We start from the raw sequence: 15648 nt of genomic DNA on the forward strand, positions 1-15648 counted from the left end.
CCACTAGCATTGGAGTAAGGACACATTGGCACTCCTTTATCAGGCATCTCTTCTGTTTTACCCTTCCCCTTGCCATACCCTACTGGCAGAAAAGAGAGTCTCTTCAGTGTGTGATCCAGCATGCTGAAGCAGGGCAGTACTTGAAATCCTAACACAGCTGCTTCAAATTGCTCTACTGAGGTGTCTTTCACTTTGTTGACTCCAGGGAGAATCAGCACTTCTTAATGTGGATACTTAAGTACAGTGATGTGGATAATCCTGCAGGTTTGTGCAAGAAGTACAGAGATGTGCAGGCACATTTGAATGAGCAGGAAAGGATACTGACACTGTGAATAACCTCTCCTTCTCCATGCACTTTCTGGGCCTCGTGTCATAATAACTGACCTCTGGAAGGCAGCTTGAATGGGAATGCATGTCTCAGAAGCAATGGAGAGAGGTGGAATCTGGTGCTTAGCTTGAAGTGCTGAAAATTGAAGATAGGAGAAATGAGTGAGCAGGAATGTGTCAAAGTGCAGCAGTGATAGAGAGCTTGATGCGTTGCCCCAGAGTGGGTTAAATATGTACTGGAAGCAAGGAAGGGTCTGTGCCAGAAATGCTTTAAAGCCCACATGCTTGATGTGTGTATGACATCACTCATGCGTGTCACATTAAACACCTGCGGAAGTGCCAAGAGGGTCAGAGTCAACTTCTCTATGCACAGATCGTCACTGTGTTATCTGTTCACTTTTGCTATGTCAGGGCTTTTTGTACTCTCTGGAGTCTCTGTTGGAGACTTCTTTGATCAAACAAGTGATGAGAAGCAGTGCTGCTCAGCGTGACTTATTGCACGCTGACGCTTTGGTAGTTGGCTGTTTGACTGTTGCAGTTTCAAAGATGAGAATTAAACAGATCATGACTACTCACCTTGGATAAGTGGATTGCTCCCTTCTGTGTGCTTCTCAAATAGACAGGGTTATGATTAATTTGAGTTGTTGTAAACACCATTAGAGAAGGGGAGGATTGCAGAGCAAAAGGAAAACATGTAGCCTGACTACGTGGGTGTCTGTTTTTGTAATAAAACCTGGTGTTTTCTGTATCACTTCTTATATCTGACAGGATTTTGCTGCTTCTTTTTTTTTTATTATTCTTTTTTATTTTTATCATGATACAGCTGTCAGCAGATTTACAAACCTCATCCTGTCTCCAGGGGTAGACAGTCAAAATCAGGGCAATGTCAACAGCGTCCTCGCAAGTGAGGAAGAGCCGAGTGCTGGGAAGCGAGAAAGAGCAGGTTTGCAAAACGCTGGCGGCTGCTGCGCGGCGGAGAGAGCAACACTGCCGCCTGATGCCGCGAGCAAAGACGTGCACAGAGGTACCACGAAAGGCAGCCGCGAGGAGGACTGCGCTGCCATCCCTGTCACCGACATCGACGACTTACTCAGCCAGATGGGCGCCCCCGAGAGCAGGGCCTCGCGCACCCCGTCGCGGGCAGAAAGCCCCCTCCGAGATGAGTACACCACGATGTGCTGCTGCGGCACCGACGAAGGCTGCCCCGGCTCCGAGCCACGAGCAGCCAAGGAGGAGCCGCTGGCAAAAACTGTGAATTGCGGAACGAATGCACAAGGAGCTTTGGGGCTGTCTGTGTTGGACTCCATTAACACAGGCAAACTTTTTACTGTGAATAAAAACTCTTTAAATAACTATTCTAGGAATTTTAGCAGTTTAAATGAGGACGAGTTGCCTGCAGCAAACTCTCTGGAAGGTAAGAGGAGTGACCCGTTTCCAAAGTCTATGTATGGAGCTGCGGAGGATTCTCACTCGGACGCAGAGTCTGTCACAGAAACCTTTGATGGTGCTAGTGAGGTGTTGCTTGGGCAGTGTGCTGCTGCTAGTGTCCCTGCAGCCTGCACTGTAGTGGAGTCAGATGAGGAGCAAATTGAGATTTGCTGCACGAACGATGAGCTGCAAAAGCCTGTGCAGGAGCAGCATCTCACACCTGGAACAAGCTCGTCCTCACTGTCCCCACCGCACCCTTACGGCAGCAAAGTTTTGCAAACTGAGGGCTGTGCAATGTGTGGGTCACTGGAGACAAGCATCAACAAACTAGGTTTGGAAGATCATAGTGGTCCCACTCCATGCCCCTCACAGTGTTCAGATGTGTCCTCTGCATCCTTGTGTTCTCCTTCCTTGGTTTTCCTGACAGAAAAAGACATCCTAAAGAATTCAGCCAATATCCCTGAAGTTTACTCTTTCTGTAACAATGGTGCCTTACGTACAGAAGAACAGATGGATTTGGGGAAGAGTAAGGGACATATGAAATGCTGTGAATCCACTGAAGAGGAAGGGTCTCTGCACTGCAAAAAGATAAGCTTTTGCTCTGCTAGAAATGTCAGTGTCTTGGAGAACAGCTTGCTTGAGAAAGAAGGATATCATGATGAGCAGAGATCCAAATCTGAAAGCGAAGAAGTGGTTGATGACTGTAATCATGCTGTTAGTTATTGCTTGGTGAAGAAAGAAACCAGCAGTTTGTCCAACTTGTCTAAAACAGACAGCAATCATATAAATGCATCATCAACAAGAGGAATATCACTCAGGTCACCCTTTCCCACTAGATCTAAAGATCCAAAGGCTAATGCAACTCATGACTTGCCAGGGAAAATTGAGAAAATTAACTCTGTGACTTCAGGAAGGACTTCAAATGGGAAAGTCCAAAACTCAGGCACAAATAATTTCAAAGGAGCTGCAGTACCGCACAGCCCATCCTCACAGAAAAAATCTTGTCAGGAGTCTAAGGGAATGGCACAAAAAAGTATAATGGACACCCTTTTAAATAATCAGAAGACCAAAGCAGGACCAAAGCTAAAAGGGTTCACCATCAAAAGTAAAACAAAGACAAATTCAGATTCTTCTGGTATTAATCCTACCAAAGTGAATGGGGCTGATCAGAAAAGGGCTTCTATTTCTCCACAGCTGTCTCCCAAACTCCTGGGAAAGAAAACACCATTGTCCCGTAATTCACCTACAAATCCAGATCCTGGCAGGAGCATTTCTGCAGCCTCAAGGACTCTGAAATCAGAGCTAGAAAATAAACCATCTCTGGTCATTTCTGAAGATTCACTTTTGCCTCTCCTGAATGGCACTGGCAGCCCAACAGCAAGCGGTGAAATGAAATGTGGCTGTGGGGAGCTAACATGGGGAAAGCCAAAAGAAAAGCAGGTTTCTACTGTGGGATGTCAGGGTAAGAGTGCTAAGGTAGATGATTTAGGAGCCAGGGACAGTCAATCCAAAGTCACTTCACCTCCTCAGGGGATACCAAAAGTTGAATATGTGAAAGGGAGGACTGATAACCCTGAAACAGGCCTGAACCCAATCAAGATCATTTATAGTGCAGATGACCTTAGGCAATTAGATCTGCAAAATGTAGTACCATCTGCTGGAGGCTGTTCTTCTTCACTGAGGTCCCCCTCAGTTCACCAGGAACAGCTGGAAGGGCAGGAGATCCAGCGCACTTTCATTGAGGTGAAGCTTTCCTCCTCATCATCTCCTTCTTCCTCCTCCTCTGCCTCTTCCTCACCAGCATCATTTTTGCAGCTGCCATTGCTAGAGAAAACGGAAGAGGTGAATGCAGAAGTAGCTCAGCTCACTGAGGAGATGGGGACCATGCAGTATTTCTCAAAAGCAGATGCTGCTGGAGACAGACATCTCTGTGGCTTGTCAAAACCTGTGACAAGGACATACTCAATGCCAGCCCAGTTATCAGGTCACTTGAAGGAGGACTGCCATGTTACAGAGGGTCATCCTGTGCAAGGCCCCCAGGGCCACACTACGGGGGAGAAACACCCCCAGGGGATGTTAAAAGTAGTTCACTTGAATCTGCCGAACAGCCAGAGTGGAAAGGAGCAGGCGTACACCTCCAAAAGTGCCCAGAAGGTTCATGACATGTCCCCCTCAGTGAGTGACATCAGCTACCCCACTGCCGATAAGCTTAGGAGCTTCAGGAGGAATTACTACTACTATGAGCTGAACTGGCCGCATGACCCTATTTCATCCTTCTCTGTCAAACAGAGGATCAAATCCTTTGAAAACCTGGCAAATTTTGACCGGCCCTTTGTGAAGGCCATTGATATATGCTCGTCTGCAAGGTTACCCCTCACCAGGAGGTCGTGTGGTGGGTTGGCCGCCCCATCCAGCACTGCTGAGACTCCGTGGGCGCTGCGGCGCAGCTTGAGTTCCTATGGCAGCAGCCCCAACCCCGCCAGTGCCACGGCCAAGTCTCCCCCCAGCACAGAGCCCGTGCGTGTGGCTGAGGGTGGCAAAGGGCACAGAAAGCCCCAGAGGAGCGAAGAGGGCGGCGCTGGGCCAGACGTGGCCGCCTTCCCCACCTCGGCCTCGCAGGTGCGCCGCAGCCGGGGCCTGGGGCGGCCACTGCTGTCCCGCTCCAGGCTGCGGGAGCTGAGAGCCCTCAGTATGCCCGACCTGGACAAGCTGTGTGGAGAGGGCTTCTCGGGCCCGCCACAGCCTGCCTGCTTCAAGACGGAGCTGGAAATCACACCCCGCAGAGCCTTTGGCACACCTGGCCAGAACGGGGCAGCTCTGCCAGCCCGCTGCGGCCCTGCAGAGGCAGCCGGGCTGGGAATGGGTGCCTGCAGCCCCCGGGACAGTGGGTCGGGAACGCCGGGTTCTGCCTCGGATGATGACGTGCCCCATGGCAGCTCTCTGGATGGGGAAAACAACTGGTCCATCAGGTTGGTGTCAGCTTTCCTACCAGTGTTTCATTTTCATCCCCACAAGCCCTTCCCAAGGCAGAACTTCCACTTTGCCCCAAGTCTGGCCCAAAGCACATTTCAGCTGTGGCCCCAGCCCTCTGTCCCCTCACAGTTCAGGGTGTCATTCATGCTCTTGATGCCTTGGAGCTGCCATGCTGCTGTCTGTTAGCAACTGTGTTCCAGTACATGATGAAACATTTTATCCTGGCTTAGATGTGCTCCTTTTCCTTATCCCCTCTAGCTGGTGTTGGTTGGTTTTTGGCCCCATTACAGAACAGCAGCAGTGGTGGAGGGGAGGCTGCACAGCACTGGCTGCCAGCACAGCCTGCGGTTACAAATAGGGTTGTCGTCCTGCCAGAAGCGTTCTCTTTTTTTAATGTCTATTGCTGAAACCATTGGAGAAGGATGAGGGGAACAAAACAGGGACTGATTTTCAGAGTTTTTCTTAAATAGTCTTCTCTGCCCCTTTGCATTCTCCCAGTTATCCCATTTCTTACTAGGTTTCAAGATTTCTGCTTTATCATTTATCCTCATGCAACCTACACTGTATACCTGAAATGTATCTCTGTACAGTTGAGAAATATAAAGCTCTTTTATCTTTTTATGTTAATTTTAGCTTGGATCAGCTACTTGTCTCAAGCCTGGACCAGCAAAAACTGCAATCTGTTTTGTCGGCAGTAGTACCAAAATGTGATGTTGCTGCTGTGCTCCAAGAAGTCAAAGCACAAGTAAAGGTAAAAATGAGAAGATAAAACTAGGTTATTGGCAGATATTTAAGGGTTTTCTTTATGGCAGATAAAATCTTTTCCAAACAGTTTCCAAGCTCCTCCAGTAGTCCTGTGATAGCTTACTACTATCAACTGCAGCTGATGTTAGCTTTACTAATGCTGGTTTGTTGAATGCCTACTATAAACCTATAATAATTTTGAATGGCTTTTTTTATATGAAAGTTCAAAGGCAGTTTTGAATCACAATAAATAGACCTACTTTAAGTGGAGAAGTATGCCTCCATCTGGGTCTGTCAGTAATTGCACATCAGAATTTAACTTTCCACCAGCCATCTGGGTCAAACTCAGTTCCCCCACTGTGCAAGGGAAGGTCTGCTCCTCTCTGTGCCTGGAAGCACCAGCCTTTTTTTAGATGCTGCAATCACAGAAATTGAATTTATTTTGTTTAATGCTGAATTGGTGACTTGGAACACTAGAAAGTAGTTGCTAGTGGGTTTTTTAAGAGATACCTGTGACGTTCTTCTTCTCTTTTGTGGAAACTAGCTATTGCATCAAGATAACCTGCTTCATTATCTAGGTTTTTAAAGAAGGCCTCCAAAGTGAAATGACTGCCAGAACATTGCTTCCCTGTTTTCAGTGTTTCTGTTTGTGGGATACAAGCACATCCTTTTTAAATCAGAACAGAAGTTGATAAAATAATGACAGCACTGGGAGGGAAACTGGTCTGCATAACTGCTGGGTGAGCTGCATCTAGAGCGTTCTTGAGCTTTGTTCTCAAAGACTGCTATTTCAAACGTAGAACAGGCTTGGAGGAAAAGGACCTCCCTAAAATATCCAGCTTTATCTCCTTCCAGAGGACAGCATACCTAAAGCATGCAAGTCTCCAAAGCTTGGTGAACCAAGAGGGTTTTCTAGGTTTACTGATAAAATTAGGATTGGGTTGTACAACTGGCTGAAGGTAATTAAGTGTTCTTTAAAGTATTTTGCATGGAGTCTTGGAGAGATTATTTATTTATACCACTTTTCAAAGCCCGAGAACTCAAATATTTATAAAGCTGAATGCTTTTTGGAATGCACTCCTTGTCTGCCTAGTTTCTTATCCATATTTAAGACTAGTATGGCACATAGGCTGGAAAATTTTATGCTATTCAAATCGTGGATTTTGAATGTACAATAGAACAGTTCTTCATAGTTATGCAGTTGCTGAAAAATGAGATAGACTGCCTGATTTGGACTGAGAGCTTCCTCGGGAAGAGTTTGTCATCATCTTTTGCTCTGAACAGTGCTGAATTTATTGTTAACATTTAATAAGTGCTACTTATACAAAAAAAAAGACATTTTATTTAGGTCTCTATGACTGGTATCTTTGGCTAACATTCTAAACAGAGGTGAACCCTGGAGGCCTGATTTGCCCATTGTGTGTCCAAGTAAAGAAGTGAGCATCCATAGCCAGGTCTCTGTGCCCAATTGTATGTGTGCTGGCAAGGGGCAGCTTTGAGTGCTGGGGAGGGAGGGAGGGAACGCATAACTTCGGCAATGGGAACCCAGCATCCAGACTGTCTTGTTGACTGGTCCAGGACATATGGTCTATGGATAACGTGGATAACTCCTTTAACATCTGAATCTCTGACTTTCTTTTGTTTTCCTTCCCCAAGTGTAAGCAAATTAAATTGAGGTATCAAGGTTTGGAAAGAACCTTACCTCTAGAATAAAAAGGGTTGCTAAAGTACTTAAGAGTCAAAGATACGTGTATGTTTCCATTGCCCTCACTGCACTTGGAAAGGGGCTAGCCTAGATACTTAACTGATTTTAGTATTTCTAGCCTGACATAAAGGTGTTCTCACTTGAGCATAGGTGAGAAGGGTCTTAGCATATACAAAACACCGTGGACAAAGATGTTCAGCCCTGACTACTCTTCTCTTCCCAAGTGCTGATGGATCAGTGATGTGGAGCAGGGTGGCATCAGTTTCTGACATTAACTCTATGTATTGCAGAGATGCCTCTACTGGAGGAAATCTGCAGACACTATTTGACAAAAAACATGCAGTTAGAGCAAGAATTTGACTTCCTCATAATCTGTGGTTCCCTGTGCCTTTTGAAACAAAATTAAAAGGCAAATGCTGAGTCAGTGTGTTCAGTTTAGTGGTCTAAATATGGCATTTAATGCTAAATAGATTAAGAGGTTGGTTTCTAATGATTTGCCATTAATTTTAGTGTTGGCAGTTTCTGGAAATTACTAATGTTGGATGGGATCCTGGGGAAAAACTGAGAAACCTGCTCTCTGCTCCCTGTGTCTGATGCTCTGTGCACAGGTGGTTACTATCCTTTTGCTCCCAAATTCCTTCTTATAGTTCCCCCCACACCACAAAATATGGTCTCTGTGACACAGTGCCAGACTTGCTGGATGGGACTGCTTTTCTCTCATGGCAAATTCAGGTGCTGTTCACTCTATAAAAGGCAGAGAGACCCTGACAAATTAGAGGGCTGGGCAGTCACCAACTATATGAGTTTTAACAAAGACAGGTGCCAGATTCTACACCTGGGATGGGGCAACACTGGGTGTACAGACAGACTGGGGAATGAGATGCTGGAAAGCAGTGCTGCGGAAAGGGACCTGGGGGTCCTGGTCGGTGGCGATGTCATCAGTTCAATGCTGAATATCAGCCAGCAGTGCCCTGGCAGCCAAGAGGACCAACCGTGTCCTGGGGGGCATCAGGCCCAGCATCACCAGCTGGTCCAGGGAGGGGATTGTCCTGCTCTGCTCTGCACTGGGACAGCCTCACCTGGAATATTGTGGCAGTTTTGGTAACCACAGTATAGGAGGGATATAAAGCTATTAGAGAGCATCCAAAGGAGGGCAACGAAGATGGTGAAGGGCCTTGAGGGGAAGCCGTATGAGGAGCGGCTGAGGTCCCTTGATCTGTTCAGCCTGGAGAAGAGGAGACTGAGGGAAGACCTCATTGCAGTTACAACTTCCTCTGGAGGGGAAAAGGAGGGGCAGGCACTGATCTCTTCTCTGTGGTGGCCAGAGACAGAACCCAAGGGCGTGGCCTGAAGTTGTGCTAGGTGAGGTTTTAGGTTGGGTATTAGAAAAAAGATTCTTCACCCAAAGGGTGGTTGGGCACTGGAAGAGGCTCCCCAGGGCAGTGGTCACAGCACTAAGCCTGACAGAGTTCAAGAAGTACTTGGACAACACTCTCAGGCACATGGTGGAATTCTTGGGGTAGTCCTGAGCAGAGCCAGGAGTTGGACTTTGAGGATCCTTGTGGGCCCCTTCCAACTCAGGGTATTCAGTGATTCTACAGTTCTGTATTTTGGCAGCAGGCCATCACTTTGAAGAAATCAGCTTTATACCTTTGTTCTGGTCCAGAACCAAGTTCAACCCTGGTGTAATCCTGCACCAATCCTTTTTGTGCTGGATGCTCCCATTTTTACAACAGCACATCTTAGTCCTGTCTAGATCACTAATAGGCTCCTTATTTTTAGTTCCCAAGTGAAACAGTTTTTTCTGCTGTCCTATCTGACCCTCTCAAGCTTTTGATATGTAGCCACTGCCCCTTGCAAGATTGTCCAGCTCTGCTGAGAAGAGGTTAATGCAACTGCCCTGCATTACATCTATGTAACTGCCTTTCCAGAGGAAGGAGAATTGGGACAACAAAAGTATTAGTAATTCCCTGAAGAGAAAGGTCCAGAAAGGTGTATGGGAAGTATTATCTTTTGACTGCAAAATATTGAGCAGTGCAAAATTGATTACAGCCTGTGAAAATTAGGCTGTCCAAGGTTTAATGCCATTTCACTACCCTAATTTTGACTTTGCCTTCTAGCCTTGCACTGACTGAAGGAACCTTTGCTGTCACCTGAGTTCTCCTAGATGACTGATAACTCATCTGTAGCATGAAGAGAAATACATTTAATATCTCTGTTTCAATACCTTGAGTTGTTTTTTTTACCTGCCATAATCTGTGGATACTGGTAATTTGTCATTTGTGTAAGAACTTGGTCTTGATCTTGGTTTTGTGTTTCTTCTTTCCTTTCCCGTGCACCTCCATTTTTCTGCTAGAGCAAAGAAGACACATACTTTGTAGTCTTGCACAAAGAAGAAGGAGCTGGTCTGGGATTTAGTGTTGCTGGAGGAATAGATTTGGAACAGAAATCAGTCACGGTAAGTGATGGCTGCAAGTCATCTTTTTACAAAGCTCACTTTAAAGCAGGCTGGTGATTAGATCAAATGCTCATTTGTCAAGTCTCACTGCAAGTCATTCACAGTCATAAAACAGTGTCTCTCAGAGGCGGCAGCATACCATCTGCCACTGAAATTAGTGTCTGGGAAGTGTAATTTTTATTATTGGGGATGGAAACCAATTATGTTTACAATCTTTAAAAGTCTGTTACTGAATGGGATGGGCTCAATCTAAACCTTATGCATGTAAATAAAATTCTGCATTTCATGCAGGAACAGAGCATGCAGTCTTTTAGGGGAGACTTTCATTCCCAGCCCTTGAAAGTAAACGCTGTGCAACAGAGTTTTTCAACGATTTTTTAAATCCTGAGACTGATCTTTTGAGACCTCAGCAATTCACATCACACATTTGTTTTGTGTTATTAAGGCCTGTAGGTGGGCCAAAAAGGAGGGTTGTGTTTCTTAGGGGTTTTTTAAAGTCTTATACAGCATTCTGAACCAGATACTGTGTGTCCCATTACGTGATGTTGGTGTATAAAAAGTGACATAGATACTCTTCAAAAACAGATCAGTGAGACAGAAAAATCCAAGAAAACTGGTGTCCTCCCATGTGACAGTTTCTTAACTCAAGATATGCATTTAAATTCTGCCCTGAAAGAGAGAGATCCATTAAATGCTGAGATTAGAAGCAGGATATGCCCTCAGTTTTGGGGCCTGCAGCAGCCCTTGTAGGAATCTTCTGGTTTTTGCTTTTAGACAAGACCAGTGTAAGTAAATGTATTTTATATTAAGCTGTCATTAAGTTAGAACATGATCACAGTCTAGAGAATGGAATCTACTTCTCTCATACAGTTGTTCTATGTCTCTGGCCCAAACAGTTGCAGTGGCAGCTGTGAGCAAGAGGAGGGCTCAACACTGTAGCACCCCACAGAGTTCTTCACCTGGAGACTGGGACTCCACTTAAAAAATAAGATCTTGAAGTCTCTCAGGTGGAGTAACTGATGAAGTCTTTTTCCTGAATTCTGTTAGCTGTGAGACTAAGGAAACATCAGCTCCTACTCTTCACAGATCTTCTTTGTTCAGCGTGTGTAAAGTATGCTCCTCAGAAGGGGAACATTTTAATGTTCTTGATCTACTGGGATTCTGGATCCCAGATTGATTTAGGGTTGCCACTGGGTTCTGAGCTTCTTAGATGGGCTGTTGTGCCCACACTTGGGTGAGCTTCAAGGTACTGAGGATAACATGAGGGAAAGCAGCAGATGTTTTGTACGTAACTCCTGTATTCCACTGTTTGCATTTGCATGTCTACATCTGTTACTGAAGCTATTATACCAGCTTTGAATGCCTGCTTAGATTGGCTGAAAATTTATCTTCTTGGATCTGTAGGGTTGTGGCAGGTGCCCCTCTCAACATGGCCCTGCAATGAGAGGGAACAGGAGCCAAAAGGCTTCTGATACTTCACTGTTCATCGAGGTAGTAGGATAAATTCCTAGAGGAAAATGCAGGATTGTGACCACAGATTTGTGCCTCAAACCTTTGCCTGGAAGATGTAGAACCGTCTCCATGGGAAACCATATTCTGACTGCTAAAATTACAGTGCCTAGTAGGCAAGTCCTTAAATACCGAGTCTTGAGTCTTTTAGTCAGTTCCTTTTTGTAAATGACACACATCTAAACTTGCTAGAGTTTTACTCAAAGTTTAATCCACTCTGAATAGAGTGTTTTTTCCTCTAGAAGAATGCATTTCATGCCACTAAATCATCCCTCTCCATCTGTTTGCATGGTATTTGATCAGCCAAATTGAGGTGAACAATTGTACAGCTGCAGTAAGTCAGAGCCTTTCTGCGCACAGATGTTTGGAAGTGTGTGTTTGAAAACACCACAGGATGCTTGTCCTAGTCAGTGGGAATTGGGGGGGATTGGGTGTCACACACCACAGTGTTAGTGGTTGCTGTAGCATGAATGTGGATTTAACCTGTGTGTCACTTGAAATATGTTAGTTGAAGGCCTTTGAGGAGTTCAGTGAAAGCGTAAGTAATTTGTGATATTACATATTCCCTTGCTGGGTTTGGTTATTTTTGGCTTAGAAATGATGATGCAATAATAGCATCTTTTCCTCTGAATTGCCCCATCCCTAATTGCAGTTCTGTCCAGTCACTTAGTCCTTGACATTTAAAGGATGTTCACTGGAGCAAATGTTGTGCATTTGATATCCACTGACTGCAAACTTTGGTAGGGTGTCTGTGTTCACCTTGGCCTGTAGAATGCTGTGTGGGTCACGAGGTTAAAACGTACTTGTTAAAATCTTTCTTGTAGGTTCACAGAGTGTTTTCAAAGGGAGTGGCATCTCAAGAAGGGACTATTCATCGAGGAGATCTTGTTCTGTCAGTCAATGGCAAATCTCTTGCAAACTCAGTCCATGGGGATGTCCTGAATACTCTTCATCACGCAAGACTGTACAAATATGCAGTCATTGTCATCCAGAAGGAAAAAGACAAAGCAAACAATTCCTCCAGACTTGAGACATCAGCTACTGGCAGAAAATCTGTAGGGTCTGGAAAGGATGTTTCCATGGAAATAGGAACAGGTATGATCTTTGTCCAAGAACAGTTGGAAGGATTCCCTTGCAGAACAGACTGAAGGGAAAAATGTCCGTGTGTTTTAAATTAAAAGTGTCTGTGCGTTATGTGATTGAAGGGAGCAAATGAAATTACCTTTAAATTTTATTTGTTCTCTTTGGAGCCCAAATTCAGTTTGGGTTTTGGGGGTTTTTTAATTATCATAACTAGGCACAAACTTAGAAGACCTAATTTAGGGCCTAATCCAATTTCTACTGAAGTAAGTGATTCCACATATTCTTCCAGTACAGGATAAATGCAAGAAAGCACACAACCAAAAATAATTTAAAAAATAAAAAGGCTCAAAGAAAACCTCATGCTCTGCAGTTTATTATGCGTAGGGGCTGAACTTGTTTTTGTAATAGCAGATTTCATACTGTTTCCGCTAAAAACATAGAAAAATTATTTTGATATTACAGTAAATGGAAGTTAGCCATATTGAAGTCAGACATCCCACAGGAAACTAAGGATAAATGGTTTAAGCAGAAATGTGTCAGTGGAATAGTAGATAAATGCTCAGGAACAAGACAGCATTTTAGTGTGAAAGCAGTACCTAGGGTGTTACAAACAGATCTCTGAATTTTTTTGTAGATTTAAGACCCAAAACCCTTCAGTACCTGTCTGTATTCTGCTCCTTCGGAGCAGGGGATGACCTGTTTCAGTCCTGCACTGTTGCAGTGTCCCTGGGAGGTGGCTTCCCCTGCCTTCAAGGGCAGCTCAACTCAGACCACTCCAAAAGCGGGACATGGAGCTGCCAGTCCCCCATTTTTAGTCTGTTGGCTGTAATCATTACTGTTTGGAGGGTTCTTTTTTTCTGTAGCAGTTTCTATTGTTTTATGCTTACACAGAGTTTTATGATTGCAACTTTGTGACAGAGCTTAAAAAAAAATAGAAAGCACTTTGTAAATGAATGGATCAGCCTTTCTGGAATTGCTCCCATGGATATAATATATGTAATTACTTCAGAATCACTTTCTACCCTAAACTCCCTCTGTTCTGCACCCTGACAAATGCAGAATATCTGCTGTCTCCGGGCACTAGGGGGCAACGTTATCTCATAAACAACATAGTGTTGGCTTATTCAGAACATATTTCCATCCTTTAAGGCAAAGCACATCTCCAGATGTTTTAGATAAGATTTAAAGTTGTCTGAGATAACGGTAGCAGTAATTTGCGATAATGCAGACAGCATAATTTTTACATTCACACAGGGCAAAGAGGGTCCTGTTTTCCAGAACTGCAGATTTATTTCGTCCTAAGCAAAGTCGTATTTTATGTCAGCTACAGCATTATTGTGTTTCAAAAATATCTGCTATGTAGGAGGCAGGGTGAAACTACAGTAAATGATGACTATATCTATAGATATGAGACCAGAAACACTTATTCACCCTAGTGAGTGATTACAGATTTTTCCATATGAGGATGGAACATGTTTGCTTAATGTAACATTTCATTCATTACTCTTATTTAAAAAGAAATGGCTCATTGAATAAGCAGTTGGGAACAAATGAAAGAAAAAGATGCTCTCCACTCACTACTTCTGTACTTTTTCAGTTATTTTGTTGGCATTCAGAGTATTTGCTAAATTTGCTAGCTGTAATTTTTGCCAAAATAAGTTGCCTTGGCAGGTTTTTGTTGAACACGTAAAATGAAAATGTCACTGTGCACTTTGTACTGTCTCCCATTCACGGCTACAATAATATACATTCACTTCTAAGAAACAAGGTGACATGTCCTAGTCTGAGTAGGAACTGAATGCTTAATTGCCTGGTCACTGCAGCAAAACTAAAACCAACCAAACACAAGTTGCAGTTTACTGTTGTCTGCATAACAAAATGCTGTGTGTGTTCTATCACAGATCCAAACCTGGATATGAATGATGTAATCTGCGTTGAATTATTGAAAACCTCTGCTGGCTTGGGATTCAGTCTTGACGGTGGAAAAGCTTCCATTGCTGGAGATAGGCCCTTGCTTGTAAAAAGGATATTTAAAGGTACTACAAGCATACAGTGGATGTTATCCGAGTTTTCCTTTTGTGCATTGTACAAACATTTTAATTATTGCATTCAGTGGTTTTTGAAGCAATGGTGTTTCTTGTGGCCCTCCTTTCTTGCCACTTTTTTTTAGAAAAAAAACCCACTTCTGGGAATGGCTAGGGATTGCATCTGCTAGTAAATGTTTGTGGAGCAATCTGCTTTTCTGAATATGATACATTTCATTTCTGGGCTTGTCCACTATTTTAGACATTAGATTACAGCAGCAATAATCTATATAATGGCCAATAATCTATATAATGGCCTGAGACATTCACGCCTTATCTAGTTCTTTTTTGTAAGAAACACACAGTGCAGATAATCAGTGTGGTTCTGAAGCACCACCCTGCATTATAGAATCATAGAATCAGCTGGGTTGGAAAAGACCTTGGAGATCATCAAGTCCAACCCTTATGCCCAATTATTAATTTTACCATTTCTGTCTTTTTTTATATATATATATATATTACTACTAGCTTGTGCTAAGAATATGTGGTGTTTGTATTCAGAAACTGCTAATCCTGGATGCTTTGTTAGCATGTAGTTAAACTTATATGAACCATACATAGAAAGGAAACCAATCCCAGAACTATGCTGTGACTTTTATAAGTCATATTTAGCAAAAAATAAAGCACTTTCTGAAGGAAACTGAAACTCTCAATGAAACTGTTTGTGGACGGCATTTTTACAGGATTGCTCTTCAGTGATTTGTTCTCCCACCAGTGAAAAAAATCAAGCAGGTGTTTCCTGAACTGCTTATCTGGTTTTGTGTGTGTGTGTGTTTGTTTTCCCCTCTTTAGAAAGTGATTCTTAGGGTAAAGGGCATGTTTAATTTTTGAGCTCATTCATTTACATCCTTACATACAGCCCTTTTCCCCTCCCTGTGATGGCTGATGTTAGTTTAATTATCATTACAGAAAACATACTTTCATCAGCAGTGAAGGGCGTGTCTCTGTCTAGGAGCTTTCTGTGTCTGGTGTGTTTTTCCTAAGTTTGGTACTTGTGTTTGGTTTGTTCATCCCGGGTTTTACAATCTGTTGCACGATCTGCCTATTACCCTGTCAAAATTTCACTTGAGAAAATACATCCGTGACACATAACAACCTTCATGATTATTTTATTAACCAGGTTTTCTTAAAGCTATAGAGATGACATCCAGCATATTTCATGTACTTATGTTGTTTCCTTCAAAAACAGACAGCTTTTCTAAGAACAAGGATTTATCATGGTTAAAATAACCTTTTCTGTGAGGTGCAGCATGGAGTAGGTTGCTAGAGCTGAGCTGAATGTAAGTGATTTGTAGTGAAATTGTTATGGTTGGAAAAGCGGTTTATTTGTTGTTCAA

General features: G+C 43.6%; 1 protein-coding gene across 3 annotated transcripts in view; it reads left to right on the forward strand.

Annotated features, from left to right (window-relative positions):
• The window catches only part of PDZD2 (PDZ domain containing 2), a 139522-nt gene that overhangs the window by 119427 nt on the left and 4447 nt on the right, over positions 1 to 15648 (forward strand). For all 3 annotated transcript variants that reach the window (XM_051804702.1, XM_051804701.1, XM_051804703.1), the window contains 5 exons: positions 1151 to 4724; positions 5362 to 5479; positions 9534 to 9635; positions 11969 to 12239; positions 14129 to 14263. In XM_051804702.1, the coding sequence (XP_051660662.1) occupies positions 1151 to 4724; positions 5362 to 5479; positions 9534 to 9635; positions 11969 to 12239; positions 14129 to 14263 (4200 nt within the window). The remainder of the gene's footprint in view (positions 1 to 1150; positions 4725 to 5361; positions 5480 to 9533; positions 9636 to 11968; positions 12240 to 14128; positions 14264 to 15648) is intronic.

This window comes from Manacus candei, unplaced genomic scaffold (assembly GCF_025592945.1).
Source record: "Manacus candei isolate 608988 ecotype Guabito, Panama unplaced genomic scaffold, ASM2559294v1 h1tg000061l, whole genome shotgun sequence".
NCBI classification, from domain to species: Eukaryota; Metazoa; Chordata; class Aves; order Passeriformes; family Pipridae; genus Manacus; species Manacus candei.